Genomic DNA, 18,461 nt, shown 5'->3' on the forward strand with positions numbered 1-18,461 from the left:
GTGGATGGGAGTAAGAGGATGGATGGGGGAACATCTCAGAATACCAAATTAGAGGGACAAAACGCTGCCGCAGGAGCCACGAGACAGCTGCTGGGGCTGACAAGCGATTTGCCACTGCAGAACCACCTTCACAGGCTTGAATCCTCATTTTGATGTTAATTAGTATCCCTATCTAAAGCACATCTCAAGTTTTGCCTTTGCAAGTTACACAAACTAATAGATATATCCAGAAATACGAAAAGCAGGCTGAGGTTTACACCACAAGAATTGTAAGAGCCTTGAAATGTTTGAGCCTTTATCATTTTACATGCATGTGAAGGGCTTTAGAAATAGAATAACTAAAATTGGAGCAACACAGACCCCTGCAAAACTCAAATTAAAAAGAGTGAGCCAAGACAGCATATGCCCTTTCCAAGAGGAAGAAAATGCATTAGAAATCTGGGAATAAAGCCACCTAACTCCTGGCAAGACAGCTCAGAGAAACAGATAATAAAACAATCCTACCCATGCAGTCATAAGACATTCAAAGCTTGAAATAATGCATCCTTTATTCATTATCAGAAATATAAATAGCTTTAGTTTGTGACACATTTTCAAGTATTTCCTGTAGGAAGGGATTCAGCAGCCTTAACCCACAATACACTAACACAAAAACTAAGTAAGAAGTTGCCTTCGACAGGAAGCGAGAGGCATTAAAAGCTGGAAATGGCATCAGAAGCTGACTGCCGCAGGATGAGCCACCGAGCACCCCTAGGCCCACAGAGATGGAACTCCTTCCTTCCCACACGTGCATCTCTAACTTCACCTGCCTCCACAGCAGACAAAACTGTTGGAAATAAGAATACCCTCTCGACACATCAGGTTGCAGCTGAAGTAACCTCTCTGGCATCGCCTCCACTTACCTAAAGCAAGTGACCTGCCGAGGAACCGTGCAGGATTAAAAAGGCACTAAAACCATGGCACGCATAACGTCATCCTTTCAGAGACACTGTCAAGCCATTATTTACTATGCTAACTAATTAGCCAGCCACCCTTGCAGCTAATGAGAATGCATTAAAGTATTTAAAATTCCAGCACAAAGCTGACACATACAAAGTGGCTGCCCTCCTTCAAACGAAAACGGATGTCAACGGAAATAAAGCATCAAGGAACAGGCAGCACATCTGAGGCGGAGCGGGAAGGTGTCATCACCTACAGTCAGCGTTCAGAGAAAGGACGAAAGTGATGCAGAGCGCTCCAGGATGCAGAAGAATTCCACGTTTTTATTTTATTAGCCTCTACTTGTAAAGAAATCATTAGGTAGATGACTTAAATTAGCATTAGGTAGATGGTAAAGCAGAAGCCATTCAAAGCAAACAGAATTAATGTACAATCTGGCACAGACAAACAGGGAAATTGAATGTACTTAAGCTGACAGTGATCTGAAACACCCAGCTGGGTAAAGTCGGTTTTACACCAAGAAATAAGCTTTAACTGAACATATACTTCACTGCAGCCTGGTACTAAGAGCAGCCTTCTTTTTCCGCAGCACGGCTCCACAGGTGGGTAATGTAAGCACAGTCACAGAGCAAGTGTACCCAAGGCATAAAACAAACTGATCCATCTAATGGAAACGATACCAGGATGCTCCCAGGGGACACAAGCTCCTCGTGTACTCGGCACAGTCCTGCTCTTTCAAAAAGATTTTCTGAGCTCCGTCAGAGTGTATCGTGATTTCTGGGGGGGAGGAGATGTTTTCAAAGCACTACAAAAGTGATGATAGAAATAAATACAAACTGATTTATACGAATGTAGAGGCAGTCTGGGTGGGACCTGGGCCTTGGGCAGCCTGATCCAGTGGGACGTGTCACTGCCCATGGCAGGAGGGTTGGAATTAGATGACCTTTAAGGTCCCTTCTAACCCAAACTATTCTACGATTCCATAATTCTAGGATTTCCACACTTGGCACCAAAAAGCCCGTTTTACCTTCTCTGTTAATAAGTCTTCATGATAGCTTACAGGGGAGTATCAAAACATGAAGATTTGCTGCTTAGTTACCCCCTTGTTCTCTCCAAACATTCCTCACAAGATCTCCTCGTTCCCTGTAGTCGCAGTTCCCACAGTGAGTCCCACAGCCTCTGCGTACACAGGAGCCTTCTCTCGGAACAAGGAGCTGTGTGTGACAATAGAACTGGGAGACGAACAGGGACCAGCACAGCTCTCACAACACAAGGACCTAAACCTTTAAGTTGTGAATACCCTGCCTCAATTAAGAGATCCCACGGGAAGAAATGTGACCATCTTGTAGGCCATTAGCTCTGAAGGGGTCAGCTGCTCAGGTGCAAGACAGAAGGGCTTTCAACTCTTTCCTTTTCAAACATATCAGTTATTTCTGCATTGACTTCTCATTTTCTTGGCTTTTTTCAGTCCAGTGACCTCCAGAATTGGGATTCTTTGACTCCTGGAGAGGTGCCCAAAACCTCGCTCTGCCTCTAAGGAAATTCACAATTTGGCATTTAAGGGGAACAGTATCAAATGATATCGCTGCAGTCTTATTTTGTGCTTGACATGAGAGCTCTCGTGTCACCTTCTTCCCCTGAAATGACTCAGTAGAGACCGTCCTCAAAGGAGAGGTTCAAAGGCACAGCAGGGCAGAGCAAGCCAGCCCCAAATCACCAAGTTCTCTCTTATACAGTCCAAGCAGCTGACAGGTGAGGTGGGGAACATACACATGTGAACCCTTTCACAGAAGAGAGATGAAACAAGCCACAGAAGCCACCTGAGCAATATAAGGTAGCCAGCAGCTCAGCCCCTGCACAAGCAGATTTAATTGCAGGGCTTTAATTAAGATGCTTTAAATAAAATCAACGCATGCTTAAAAGCAATGCACAGTTATTAGGTTAAAAAACATGGGGAGAGCATGTAAATGGAGGTCTATGGCTTGGGCCACCACTGACATTCTCAGCTGTAATTCAACTGCTGGGAAGGCTGAAAAGGAGATACGTCCATCAAGACCTTCCAGCAGTAGATCCAGGAGAGACTGCGTGCCACAAACAAGTCTCAGGGCTGTTGTCCTGCTCAGGGAGCATTTTAAAAAGCATCACATACCACTGTTGCTAATCAGCACCTAAACCAAACTTGAAACCTCTCAATACCAATAGTCACAACATTCTATGAGGAAAGAAAAGAAACCTCACAACATAGAGAAGTCTCAAGCAGGTAACGAGGGGTGTCTCGAAGAAGTCACATGAAGACACCCAAGGCTCTCCAGCATTACTTAATATTTCTGTGGGTATTTCTTTTTAATTTTGAGAAATTGTGCAACTACATTCATACATGTAAAAAAGATCAGCAATATCAGAATTATTTGCAGTTTTGATTAATTTAAAGACAGTAAATGCCCTGGCTCCCCAAACTGCCCCTGTGCGCAGCCTCACACAGCACAGACACATATTAATCTGTCTTTATCAAACATCCAAACCAAAACAAAACAGTGCCTGCTTTTCTTGTAGGTGAGAACCTGAGTCCAAAATTCAATCAACTTAACATAAAGACAATAAGGAGTACGTTAATTGTTTTAAAGGAGTCCATCTTTTAAATGAGACCAAAATACACTCCCTAGAACGCAGCGGATCCAAGGCAAGCTAGAAGGTGAGTGTGGAGCAAGCAAGAAGCAGAAAGGGCTCAGTGGCCGGAGAAATCCCCTTTGGGCCCTGCTGCTGGAACACCTTAGCCTAGCAAGGCTGGTGAGTGGGTATGCATTGCCAAAGATAACTGCTCCGCAGCCACAAGAACCTCAGCTCCCTCCCGCTACCCCAACTGCACGCTCCCACACCACCCATGTTTCCTATGCCTTTTGTTTTCAAAGCCTTTTCATTGTTGTTCAAAACGCTACCGGGCTTCATTTCCCCAGTTTGTTCCGCAGGTTTCAGAAAGTAACAGATCACGTCAATTCAAGTTACCATATTCAGGAAGCCACAGATGACAGCACCTCAGGCACACAGAAGAGATTCTGAGCCGAGAAGCAATTTTTTCCTGGCCACATATGGCAGAAGCAGAGCACCCGATGAATGGCAAAACCCTTTTTTCTTGACAGTCAAGAGGTTAACGTACATGCACATGAGTTAATAATCCACGAACGGCTGCACATCACGCAACATTTGCGTTCAGACCGAAGCATACAGATGCTAAAGAAAAATATACTCAATTTTCAAAAGGCATAGTTATCTGTGAAAGCAAACGCAGGCTTTGCCTTTTTACTGACTGCTGTGACTTTTGCAAATGCCCTGGGTTTCCCGTTATGGCCTGATGGCCAGAGAAAACATTTTTTAACTGGCAGTGAGGAAAACTCCTCATTCAGCACACCTTTGCAAGGAAGCTCCTGGCCTGAGAGCCGATAGGTTTGTTGCTGTTATTGGAAAGAAACCACTCTTGTCAAGTTCCAATTCAGCAAGACTAATTTCTGAGCATACAGTCTCAAAAGTCATGAAGTAAGTCTTTTCAAAGAGCTATGAGCACATTTTTAAGCCTGGCATACACAAGCTGTCTCTGCCCTGTTTCTTCTCTGCCTATCTGCCTCTCACTCCTGTCCTTCCTGCTTAAGAAACACACCCCTGCGCAGACAGCTTTCCGAGATACAGCTTAACACTCATCCGTTCCTCAGACACGAGGAGGATTAAGTCATTCTTCCGCCTCTATTTACATTCAAGAGAGTCGCCACTGCTTGGATAAGCCACAAATGCTAATTATTCTGTATTGATTCAGTTGACTTTCTGGGACAAAATAGGTCTAAGGCTCCAGGACACATTATGAGCGTTACAGAACATCAGCTTTCTTACACAGAGTGAAAGAAGTGAGCGAAGAGCATGGTCTAAATATTAAACGCCGTGTCTAGAATAGAAATCACTGGTTCCCATCAAGGCCTCTACTGCTTGCATTGGGATTTATAAAAAAGGTGAAGAGATACTGGAAAGCAAAAAACATGGAGGTCAACAATACCAATACCAGAGAGCTGGGGAGGATGTAAGTGGTGCCAGACAATAACAGGGACACGTGCGCACACCAACAGCAACTGCTTTCATGCTCTCATTTCATTATCTGCTGAATCCTGTCTTGCAAAAGATTGAAACTTAATTCAGAGCTTGTACTGGATCAAGAGAAAAAGGGAAGAGTCCAGGATTTGAGAGGCAAGTATTTCGTTGTAATGCAAGAACCACAGTATTCCAACTTTGTAATAATCCCATCACCCCTTCCCTCCAACAAGAGGAATTCAAAAGCCCAGTTGTGTGTGTAATACTTCTGCACACTGAGAGCATGATCCTGCTGGAGGCTAAAAACTGTTTATCCACAGATCAGTAGGCACTGTGCAAACTTACATGCTCTGCTCCATCTATACTCCTTGATTTTGGCTTTGAGAGTGCTCAAGTATCACAAATGGAGCTTCATTAGGGGTGACTGTGTACTTAATCTTAAGTAGTCAGATAGAGTTCAAGGATTTTCCTACAAAACACTAGAATTCAAATGAAATAAGTCACAAACCACAGAATTTTAAAGTGGAATCCATGCATAGCATTATATCATATTTATGTAAAATGGTTTCCAGCTCCACAAAGTAAAATGCTGCTAAATGCCAGCCGCCACATCACGAGTGCGTGCATCTTATTATTTCAGGTCTTCCTTCCACCAGTCTTAAATGTTATTTGATCAACAGTAGATTAAGAAACATTTGGTTTTATAATGCAATATTAGAAGATATTCAATATGGATTAACACTGGAGATAGTCAGTGTCTAGCAGGAAAGGCAAAAGATGTTTCAGTAATACAAACCTAAAGGGGAGAGGGAGAGGGAGAAAGGGAGGTATGGGGTAGGATGGAAACCATCACTGCAGGACTCAATTCTCAAGTTTAGAAACAGCATCAGACTTAATTCTGTTGCACATGCGAATGGAGCAAGCATTGTGAGGGCAGCACCCTTCCTTCTTTTACATACATTAAGAGTCGACAATGGAAATGCTGAAAGGCGTGGAAAGACTGCAAGGTTGAATGCTGCTGTACCAGACAGTTTAAACCGAGTCCCAGCTACTGTCAAATCTAGTCAATTTAAGAGTTACTGCTAGCAATTTTGCACCAAACAAGCAGCAAAGGCTGAAAGCGGTGAATGGAGAAGAGCAATGATTTAGCAGTGATTTAAGATTTCAATAGACTGCTGAGCATGTGCTGTAACTGGACTTCAGGTGAGAGAGCTGGCTGTGCTGGACTTCTCTGAGCAGGCATTAAGCCAGCCATACACTGCTTTAGGAACTGCATTCTCACGGCACAGCATCAACACTGCCTTGGGCCTGAGACAGTACTCGGGACTATCCAGTTGTGCCATGTGGATAGAAGAACAGGCAACCTCAGCAGAGGCCAACTGCACTGACACCACCAGCCACGACAAGCAGCTGGAGCCCAGATGTGCTGCCCTTCCTCCCCTCCGAGGCTGAGCACCCTCGTCACAGCAGTTGTTGGGGATCTCCAAACCAGCAATTCCACAAGCACATCAGGATGAGCTCAGAGTGACTGCTGGAACGGCTGGGAGCTCTGAAGGGCCTTAAAACCCAAAGCTCACAAGGCTGATAAAGCTCTGCATGAGCCGCCTTCCGTTTACTCCACAGACCCTCCTATTAGTACCCAAGAAATAAAAGTTCCCAGGATGTCTTCTGAAACACTCCCCATGCCAAGTCCCAAACCAGGATGATGCTGGGTAAGAAACTTGTTTCTGTGGCCCAAAATGCCCAACTGATGCCATGTGCAATTCTCATCATCTTCCTCAGGCTCCACTCCAAGCACACTGAATTATTTACTCTATGTCAGCCTGCAAGCATTACACTTAAAAACTCTATCACTTTAGAAACGTTCTGGTTTTCAAAGCAGCATCTTTGTCAAACTGATAATGTCTATGGAAATTGGTGCCCAGCGTACCAGCAGAGCTCTACTGAATAGCGAAGTCCACAACAGGAAAACTCATCCAGGCTTTCAAACCACGTCCATCGCATCAGCATTCAAGCATCTTAAACTGACAGAAACAATATTAAGAGGAAAGTGCAGATTATCTCAAGGCAGAATTTTTATCAGCATCTTTATGATACATATGGATCAGTCTGCCATCTTAGTTCACATCTATTTCCTCAGAAACAGCTGCTTTCGTTAAAAGTGCTGCGCAAGGAGCCTCTCAAATACATAGATACTTGCTGTAATTAAGTTGTACAGTCATGAAAATTCACACACGTTCCTTTCCAAGCATGGGTCCTTGATGGGAATATAAAGCTGTAGATCAACATTATTAATACGTAAATACATAATGAAAACACATCTCCATTCTGCAAACCATAAGTGTGTCAGGAGTGGAAATGCCGTTCCTGGGTAGTTCTGAAGACAAAATTATTTCACCCAAAAGATATTGAATAGATAAGCCAGGCGCTTCCTTATCCATTCATTTTCAAGTGTCAGAGACTCTCACAGAAGATTCAGGAAGAAAAGCAAAACAGCACAATTAGGATTAAGGAAACGGTACTTGTTTGGAGCAGTACACTTCCATAGGCACACCAAACACACAAACAGTGTGCAAACCAACATTTAGCAAGGTATGAGACCAACAAATCTAAAACCAGAAGTGTTGAGACTTACTTCAGCCATCCTGAGAACCAAACCACACTGGTCAGTGCACAGTTTCTCCTGCGCAATCAGCAGCCCAGGGCTTGACCACCTCATCTCCCTTCAGATCGTGCCAGACGATTGTAAATTAGATTAAAATCTAACATTAAAAGAAACAACCCCTGTGGTACTCAACCCAATCACTCAGGCCAAACAAAAGACAGAAACTGGAAATCCTCAGCTGAAATAACCAGTGCCTGGGATGCCAACTCTGAAGACAGCCCCACAGTGGGTTTCCACCACATGCTGCCAAGCACCTTTAACGCAATCCAGACAGTCAAGGACACAGGCAGAATGTTAATATGAAAGCATTAAAATTCCCATTGAAATAGGAGCTGTCAAGCTACTTTATGTAACATGATTCATCGTTTCCAAATGTAGTAACAAGGGATTTTATTGTACAAGAGCATGTTGTACACAATGGGGCTTCAGGTTCGCATTCCACACTGGCCAAAGCAGAATTTCTGACAAAGTTTACACTTAGCGCATGTCCAAATCACTGGCACGCGTGCGACAGGGTAGCTACATGCATTAGCAATTGATGAGGTACAGAATAGACAGGGAGGGCTCTGCGCATTTCTGTGCTAAGCAGAACCGGACACCTCTGATCGCTGCTGTGAATGACTCCAAAACAGAACTCTCAGAACTGTCCCCAGCCCTCGGGGCACTTGCATCAAGCAATATAAACGGCCTCTCAAGAGCTTCAGGAAGTTATTTCCAGTCTGACATATCAACCAGATAACTGATGTCATCTGTGAGTTCAACACAGTCAAACCGAGAGCAGAATGGAAACTTCTGGTTAAGTTTCCAGCAGACAGCATGCACTTTCAAACCGCTAAACGCCAACCTCAAAACCCCAATCTCAAACCCCACCATTTCATATGTTTACCACATTCAACAAGGCAAGCTGCCCAAATTCTGCGCTTACAACACCCATGGAGAACTGCAGCAGAGCACGTAACCTGTCACAACTTACTGTTTATGGATTTGTGTGGCTGTAGACAGTTCCTCACCTCTCCATTCCACACCAGCTTCTCAGAAAGGCAGAAATATTTCAGCTTTATCAGCCCACTGTGCTTTTTTTATGCATTCACTTTAAATAGTTTATAGAATTGCAACAAAAGCGACACACAAGTCTGAGGCAGAGTTGTCTGGTGCAGCACAGAAAAGCAGAGACTTTGACAAAAATCGTATCTGCTCTCCCCACAGGGAGAGGCATCACCCCGGCTGCCAGTGCAAAGGCAGCGCTGGGTACATTGGTAGCAGTGTCAAAAATATATACTGCTTCATACTTTTTATTTGAGCAAACTGCAACCAGTCAGTGTCTACCCACACAAGATCATGGAGTGAGACACAAAAGCCTGTTTCTGTTGTATTTTGTTATACTGCTGCACTCGGGATCCAGGCTCTCTTAGTAACTTCTTCATTGGGGTACTCTATGAACCTTGAACATCATTCAAGTAGATTCTTTGTTCTGCCTTCTTCCCCCACCCAAGTCTGGTATCAATGTCCACCTCAACTCAAATATGCGGAGGAATGTTTTAACTAATAAAACTCACACCAAAAATGCCTGGCTGCAACAGATCACACACAGACTTGGATCCTGCCATCAATTACAAACTTAGCTACAACAGATGTGGTCCGTTTATTGCATTCCAGGCAGTTCATCCCAGATCCAAGACCTTCGACTACACTGCTTTTACAACGCTAGTCAGAATCAATAATGAATTGTTTTAGGCCTACCTACTCTTGCTCTGCTGTTCAGTGCTCACAGCAAGAACCACGCTAACTCCAAGCAATAAAAATCAAATGCATATAGACTTTTCGTGTTTGCTGGTTCAATTCAGGAGGGATCTGCAATGGAAGTTTGAAAAGGAAAACAATTTTCTGTTGAAATTGTGAGAAGTGAGCAAAAGCCATAATGGAAACCAACTCTCCCTAGGCGAAGCGGAAGATGCGGGGTAAAAGCTAAAGGATCAGATGCTACAGTTAAGGAATGAGCAGCTGGCATTTTAAGGAATGTGGCTTACACCAAGAGGATGGGTCGTAAAAAAGCAGACAAAGTTCAGTGGACATAAGCGATGCAGTCGGCAATGCTCGCTCTAGAAGGCTCAGAGCTGCAGAGTGCCAGCATGCGGGGGATGCTCCGAGTAAGAAAAGCTACACACACCCCCGTTACCATCCTCTCTCCTGTAGGATCCACTGCCCACCACTGCCAGGACAGGACACTGGCTGTGATGTGCACAACTTGGGCTGACCAAGCCGGACTGCACCAGCACGGCAGGTGTGCTGGGTGGAAAAGGAAACGCACACCGAGCTAAGGAAAGGAGGATACAGACTTCTGTAACCCAGGAATGAGCACATCTTGCTGTTGTTTCACAGACAATCACAGGCCTCACGACTCCGCCAGCAGATGCGGTGGTGGAGTCAACAGATCTCACAGCTCAGTTTATTGCTGAAAACTGCTGCTCAGGCAGGAACTTGTGCCACACATCATGACACAACCTGCGAGGCTTGCAGGCTTACAGACGCCGGGGACAGACCCGGAGAGACAGTTATCCACAGGTCCAAAACACTGCCCTTTGAGTTATAAACTGTCTAAGGAACAGTCGTTTCATTGCCAGAGGTCTGAAAGGAAACCCAGAAGCTAGAGGAAGTCACTAAACAGAGGGCATTTAAAACAAAGGGAATCTGCCTCGAGACATTCCTGTGCTTCAGCCTTTCCACTGTGTTCCTCATTCCATCTTCTCTCTGAATTTTTACACTCTGCCAATAAATACGTCTTATTCCAGCACTCTGATAGAATTAACGATGCACTGCAAGAGCCATGCAATTAGCAGATTTAATGCCCGATTCATGTCCTCTTTCATAGGGGGACTGGAGAGCGGCACACCAGGAGACGGCTGGGAGCCGCGGCTGCGGGTATATCATACATATACATGACACGGCACTTCCTCCGCCACTGTGTAGGTCTGCACATCCCTGCCTTCCTGGAGATGTATCAGGCCTTTCTCACTCTTCACGTTCCCAACTATTATTCATTCTTCAGCTTAATCATTGAGGGTTTTTTCCTACCCTCAGTATGGATTTTTTCACACACCATCCCACATTTTCACCATAATTTATCAATTGCTTTTTCCACTCCATTTCACTGAATTCCTAATCTCATTTCCCCAACTACCCTGTCTACAATCATAACATAGTAGTGACTTTAAAAAAATTCAGCATGCTCCACTAATTTCACAATGTGTTAAAAGAGATAACAGAGGAAATACATTCTTTCCATCTCAGCCTGATGACTTAAACTCGCATATCAGAGGCAACAGCACACAGCCGAGGTGGAGGACGGACGGCATTCCTGTGAAAGGAAGTCAAAGCTCTGCAATCTTACACAGGTATTGACCAACTTGCAATGAGAGAAACGCCATCGCTCTTATGTGGAAGATAGAGCACTTACTTCTTCCACATTTTTAATCAGCAGTTGGTGGATGCTTTACTCCGAATCATGGTGACAGGACTTCATCCAATCCAGCAGCACGTTTGTCTGAGGGATTGTTACAGATCCATCACACAGTAATGAAAAACCCTGCTCCTAAAAGAATTTTAAATGGTGCGGCTTGCATCCCAGCTGCAGCCTGAAGTTCTGTACAACAGCGATGCTTCCCAAAGAGCACAAGCCACTTCCCAAAGCAATTAAGACAGCCTGCATGAAGCACCTAGCTCAGCCTGCAGGCTATAGAAGATTTGGCTTTCAGTTTTGTTCAATTACTTTGTCCTTGTCTTTGGTAAAGAGAAATCCTTGTTTTACTTCCTCTCTACCACACACTACATCTGTTCTCCAAATTATACCGCCCTATTTCGCACACGGCAGCCTTCAGATCCATTCTGTTCCATGCTGAAGTAGTTTACACCAAGGGATTTAAAAGCAAGGTACACAACAGTATTCATAAATACATTCTTTTGTCCAGGAGGTCTCTCTGAACTAACTTCCACCTCAAACACTCTCAAGTGCATAAACAAGACTTTGCATCACACCATTAGGATGCCTCCAGCCAATTTTACTTGCTGCGGTGCTACAAGCCCCGGAGTTCACTTCACTTGTTGCTATTTCTGCAACTTAAAACTGTTAAATTTGATTTCAGAAATAAAGTTTAACAACTAGACAGAGTCTAAACCTTATCATTTCCCAACCTCACCTCTCACCACAGCAAAAGCTGTTCAGATAAAAACTCACCGAGATAAGAGCAAAGAGGCAACAAAGGGAAGGGAAGACCAATACTGCATCACAAGATTACAGAATGGTTTGGGTTAGAAGGGACATAAACCTATCCAGTCCCCTCCCCTGCCATGGACAGGGACACCTCCCACTGGATCAGGCTGTTCCAAGCCCCATCCAACCTGGCCTTGAACCCCCCCAGGGATGGGGCAACCACCACTGCTCTGGGAAACCTGGGCCAGGGCCTCCCCACCCGCACAGGAAAACATTTCTTCCTAAAATCTCATCTCAATCCCCCCCATTTCAGCTGAAAACAATTCTCTCTTGTCCTATCCCCGCACTCCCTGATCAAGAGCCCCTCCCCAGCTTTCCCCTAGGCACCTTTCAGTACAGGAAGGCTGCTATATATCATGATGTCCTCAAATACAGCAGCTGATCCACATGACATGACACTTACTCTCACTGCAGAAACGCCCTCAGGCATCACATACTGTGAGCACACGAAATGCCTAAGCACTGGAAAAAAAGTGCTCAGAGCCCAATATTTATACCAAACCGTTCCCAGGATTTCTTACAAGATATTTATCTTGCTACATCACCTCAACTCAAACAGAGTAGCAACAGTAATTAATTTGACTCTGAGAATCTATGCCGTAAGCCAAGAGGTGACACCATTAAACTCTCTCCAAGCTGCAGCAGAAGTGAAGTTCTGCTCTGTCCATAAGCCAAGTTACCTTACCTAAACTGAGGCAGAAAACCAGACTGATCCTATTGAATTTCTATACAAGCCATCATTAACAGTCATAAAACAAGAGCAGTGCTGAAGGGTTAGCACTTTATGATAATAATAGTTACTTGGAAGACTAGAGATCAATATTAAAGTAAGTATCACCAATGATTTAAGTACCTTTGACGCTGTCTCTTGACAAGCCTTGTAGTAGGACTACCGGTTACTGTTCACATTCTGCTCAGGAACCGAACAAACCGGCTTCAAGACACACAGCTTTGATTTCACATTTTAGATAAATCGCATGGAGTTAAACCCCACGCAAACTAAACAAACCAAGCAGGAGATACTCACATTTCCCATGTATTCCGAAAGCAGATCCTGCAAGGCCTGTCGCACCGCATTACACTCGGCAACTATACGTTCCCGTCGGTCATCACGTGTGCAGGATGAATCAGCCATCAGGGCTGCTCCGCTAATGATGCTCTCCAGGCGCTCTTCCAGGGAAGGCCTGAAACGTTCTTCGCTGAAGGTCGATGGATCCACAATAATTTGTTTCTAGTAGAACAAAGGAGTCAGGAATTAGTAATCAGAGCAAGCAAAAAGTCATCAAGACAACGAACATTTACAGCAAATCCCTGATCAGGCAGAAAAGGCAAACACCACACAATTTTGGCATCGAGGATGATTTTCATGAGTAGTTTTGTAGAATTACTAGCCAGTTCCCCCAGCAGATTACATCGCTAGTCATTTCTTGTGCTGCTTTGACAGCCAAACAAAACTTGGCCACAGGAAGCCTTGTTACATGAATGGCAAAAATCAAATGTGCCAGCACAAATAAGATTCAAAGTACAGAACTCTTCTTAACTACATGTCAATCCGGACATGCCTGCCCTCGTTAACTTGTCAGATATAATTATCCCATCACAAACCAAAAACCAAAGAAAACAATTGCCCAAAATTAGTCCTGTATATAGTGCTTTGTGTCCTAGTTTATCCAGCCTTTCTTCCCTTCATCGCTACGCAGGTAAATACAACAGCATTCTCAAAAATTCCCAAGTGAAACATCAACTCCAACGCTTCAAACAGCACAGAAATCGATTTCTTCACAGCAGAAAACTCTCATAGGCTTCTCTTGACATAGTATTAGTGAGCACAGCTCATATCAAGAGACTTCAGGCTGAAACAGCCGTGCTGATGTATCCGCTTTCCAAGGGGCTCATCCCACCACCCACGGAAGTTCCCCAGGAAGAAGCAGTGCAGTATTTACCACCTTTGGAGTTCTTCCAGATTGTTTACATAACCAGGTTTGTAGTTTTTAAGGAAAACTTATTTGGCTGTTTCCATCTTTGTTTAGGTTTTGGGTGGTTTTTCTTCCCGTCACAGGGGTGGAAGGGGACCATGTTGCTAACTGCTCATAAAGAAGCCCCAAGGTTTTTTGGGATGGGAGTTTTCACAATCAGTTTGTGTGCCAGCTAACTTTAACGTCACAACTACTACTTCTCCTGCCAGCCAGCACATTTCACCTCCCTACAGAGTAACCACACAGCCTTCACAGCGGGGTTAGAACATGGCACATGTTCTCCAACAACGCTCCTCATTTTTCCTGAAACTTTAAGCTGTGTGGATAAGAACGGCTGTAAGCTATAGCTCCAGAACTGCTCCATCACAAACAGAGATAATCATTATCTTGTTATCTTCTGGTAGCCGTTTAATATTTTACTATCACATAAAAACACTGCAGTATTCGAGGGAGTGTGTGTGCAAAGCCTTTATTACAGGAGCACAATAATACTCAAACATTCACAGGAAATGAAGTGCAGGGATAACATCTGCCAAGAACCTGAACACATTCGTTTTGTCCGTCTCCTTTGGCAGGAATGAGACGACAAAGCTCCTGCACACAACACATGTTGAGGCTGGCCTGCTGAACAAGCCCTGCTGCTATTAGAAAGCTTCACGGAGCAGAACTCAAAGCTCAAAAGCTCCATGTGAGCTGCAGCACTCAAAAATCTCTGACCATATAAGAGAAATTCATATAGTAAAACACTATAGTAAAATAGATCAGAAATCACATTGATTTGAGCTAGATTAGCCAACCCATGAACCTGAACTGAACTGCTTCTTCGATTCAGCGTTGCTGTTACAGGATCTGCCTTCCCTCCTGCTTAAACCTGCCACCCCTTGGGTGCTGACCTGGGGCACGCTCCTAAGACTTATGGAGCTCAACATACAACTGATGGAATTTAAGAAAAGCGGGCCAAAAACTGAAATCATAGTCAAAAAGATCAAGATAACCATGACATCCTTTTGTCATCCAAGAGATCACATAGAAAGACTTCGCACCACGCACCAGGAGAACTCCAATAGCCTGGTGAAAGAAACATGGCAAAGAACGTAGTGGAGGAACGGGAGTGGTGAGAGAAAGGAGGGGGAGGTGAGCAATGTCTGGCAAAAACAAAAGTATTAAACACCTTTGAGTGATGGCTTTGCAATATTAAATAAAGTTTTAGAGGTAAGTTAGTTCCAAGGTGTTTAAAATTCAGAAGCTGAATCACTGGTAGACACAGAATACAAGCTTCAAAAGGAAAGTGTTCTCAGTAAAAATGCATGGCTATCCTCTGTAACTTACTGAATGCAAGATAAAGGATATGACAGATCAGTACAACACATCAGTGTGAAATGACTTCATTCCCAACTAAAGATCATATTAAGCTTCCCACTTCATGTTCCTCTCAGCAGGTAGTTTGGGCAATTCCAAATACATTATTCACTTTTAATAAGTCATTTCTGTCACCTACAAGAATACATTACATAAATATATTATGAAATAATCAATTTCAAATAAACCAAGGGCTTCTATCTAATGTAGCAGTAGGATAACTGCTATTTCAGAGCGAGTTTAACTTGACAGCCTTCAATCACCAAGAACCGCATATATAACTTGCTCTATTCCATCAATCCTAGTTTGGAAAAAAGACTTTTTTAAAAAATAAAGGCCCGTTTCACCTGGGACTTGCTGCATTTCAGTGGAAAACGATCTTTCAGGCAATATAAATAAAAGTAAACTGTTGCTAGTAAATCAGGGGAACGAGCACAGGAGTTGGAGTCACTACTTTTTTTATGGGAAGGATTCCAGACTTACATCGAAGTTGTTCAGAGCATAAGCCAGCTCTCCACCTCCGCCCTGCTGCTGGGCAGCATCATCTGACGCAGTGGCTTGTGCTGCGTTCGAGATGCCCGTGACCGCCTGCTGAAGCTGTTTGTAGATCAGGTCCCTGTTAGCCTTGTACGCAGCCACATCAGGGTGCTGCAGGCAGGCCTGCGACGCCGTGTAAAGAATGGGAACGTTCTTCTGCAGGATTCCTCTGGCTGCTGCCATCTGATCACGATGACCCACATCTTTCAATTCCTATTAGGAAAATTAAGGAACACAAAATCATTTGAGAACATTCCCCACATTTAACACCGTCCATCAGTGTCCATCAACATCCATACACCGTCCCCTCACATCATCAAAAGACAGGCAGCTTCTCTGCCCAGTCTGCTCAGATCTAACAATCTTCTGACCGAGTATTCCACCTCTTAAGGGCTCAACCAATTTCCAACCATGACAGCTTCATAAGGACAAGAAAAAAAGTACTGTAGGGCCATTCACAACCCAACAACTCAGAATCTGAGGTTGGGTTTTCCTCCTTTCCATAGCAGAGGACCAGCATATGAAAGCTGGTAACATCCGTAAATCAGGAGGACACACAAGTTGCACATCTCTCCCCACTACTTCCAGTTTGGATTACAACTGAAAAAAACCAAAGAAACCTAAATCCTCAAAACAGAATACCTAACATTTTTAGCTAACTTAAGAACCAAGCTATTTTTTATCCAGTGAAAGAACAAGAGGCTTCCCCTGCAACCTTGCAATGCACTCACACAGAAGTAAGATCTTTAATTTAAACTCTGAGCCTCACAGCCTGAATGTTTTCTTTAATCACACCTACAAGATGGAGTTTATTCTCCTCAAGAGACTTGGGTACTTAATTTTAGAAGAACAAATATATCATCTCATTCAACTTCTTGTTCATCTCCAATGACAGGAATTTAATCCAATGACTGTAATTAATGCTAATTTAAGATTAGCGAGCAAGTCCAGGCATCTTTTCACAAACATTCACTGCTGCAATTCTCTAAAGCACTGTCACTTCTGTTTTGGAATAGAAGCACTATAAGTAGATAAAGCCTGAGCAGTAAGCTTATAAAGGAAGAATGAACACTGTTATTAGCAGTACTGTAATTTTTAAGTTATGTCTTAAATCTACTGAAGAGGTGATGAGGAGGACTGCCTTACTGAGAAAAGGAAAAAAAGCACCTGACAGACTCCACAAAACAAATGGGTAACACATGACCTCTGCAAGATCCACACCGAGCAGGGAGGGCACTCCAAGCAGGCGCACAGATTTACAGATTTAGTACCACCGCTTCCCATAGCGTAGAACAATCCATCACAAAGCAGTTTAAGGACATTTATTGCATTGCCGTCACAACCCTACTCCCATTTACTGCAATCAGATTTTAGATACAAAACCAACCGGCAATCCATTTTAGACCGTACCCAGTTTATTGCAAGGATGAATCTGTGCAAGAAAGCCAAGCAATGTCAGAGTGCAGAAGCAGTTTTGGTTTGTACATATCAGCAGAACAGAAGCAGAAAATGCTGTACAAGAATTATGCTGTTTCTGATAAATGGGACTGCCCACACCTCTGCTTTCTTTTGAAAGCTTACCTACACAAGAATGAGTCACAACCATGCTGTTGAACAAAACAAATTTCACACACAATTTAAGGTTAAGCAAAAGCTATCCAAACACAGAACATACACACAACAAACAGGAGTTTAAACCTTTCTCAAATGGGCGTTTCAGTGCCAGTCTAACCAGCATCACCACCCACTTTCTTGGAAAGACCTGTAATTCTGTGCCCAGCCACGACATTTTCAAATGGACACATTCAGTTCTTCTGTTCAAACCACAAGCGCAGGGTGGACTGGTGGGGAGCGTGTCAGGCACCGAGTCACTTCTCAATTCTCCTTCCTGTACCACTTCAAAATGGGAAGTACAAGTCTTGGGAAGCTGCATTTCATTAAGGCGCTAAAGCATTGACATAGACAAAAGCTACTGGATCAAATGTGGTCGGAAGCAGCACTCTGCAGCTGAGCAGACATGATAGGATGAGGGGGAATGGTTTTAAGCTGAAAAAGGAAAGATTTAGATTAGATATTAGGAAGAAATTCTTTCCTGTGAGGGTGGTGAGGCCCTGGCCCAGTTGCCCAGAGGAGCTCTGGCTGCCCCACCCCTGGAGTGTTCAAGGCTGGGCTGGATGGAGTTTGGAGCAACCTGATCCAGTGGGAGGTGTCCCTGCCCATGGCAGGGGTTGGAACTGGATGGGCTTTAAGGTCCCTTCCAACCCAAACCATTCCATGACTCTGTGACTTCCTAAACATGGCAGAGGGCAACACAAACTACTCAGCTACAGGCACTGTGCAAGAGCAGCAAGGCCGCTCTGTTTTCTTATTTTGAAAATGAAGAAGAAGAAATAAACTGAAGAACGAGCTGCCATCATCATACCTGCTGTCTTTTCGCTGCCATTATGTTAAGCTTGTCCACTTCTGGTTTGAGGGCTTTGTACTGGATACCCAAATCCTGCTCCGTGCCAGCATTTCTTAGTTTCAAGATACCTTCTTCTACCTATAAGAATATATAGTCACATGTTTTTTCCAAGTAATACAGCCCACTGTTCAGGAAGTAATTCAGTATGAACTTAACAGCAGACAGACAAAGCAATCTTCCACT

The 18,461-nt window shown here is 43.9% G+C and overlaps 1 protein-coding gene across 2 annotated transcripts in view; it reads right to left on the bottom strand.

Moving 5' to 3' along the window:
* The window catches only part of CTNNA1 (catenin alpha 1), a 130,511-nt gene that overhangs the window by 83,172 nt on the left and 28,878 nt on the right, over positions 1-18,461 (bottom strand). For both annotated transcript variants that reach the window (XM_054079793.1, XM_054079794.1), the window contains exons 5-7: positions 18,237-18,356; positions 15,761-16,027; positions 12,970-13,173 (exon numbers count right to left, since the gene is read on the bottom strand). In XM_054079793.1, coding sequence (XP_053935768.1) covers positions 12,970-13,173; positions 15,761-16,027; positions 18,237-18,356 — 591 coding nt within the window. The remainder of the gene's footprint in view (positions 1-12,969; positions 13,174-15,760; positions 16,028-18,236; positions 18,357-18,461) is intronic.

This window comes from Cuculus canorus, chromosome 14 (genome assembly GCF_017976375.1).
Source record: "Cuculus canorus isolate bCucCan1 chromosome 14, bCucCan1.pri, whole genome shotgun sequence".
Classification (NCBI taxonomy): domain Eukaryota; kingdom Metazoa; phylum Chordata; class Aves; order Cuculiformes; family Cuculidae; genus Cuculus; species Cuculus canorus.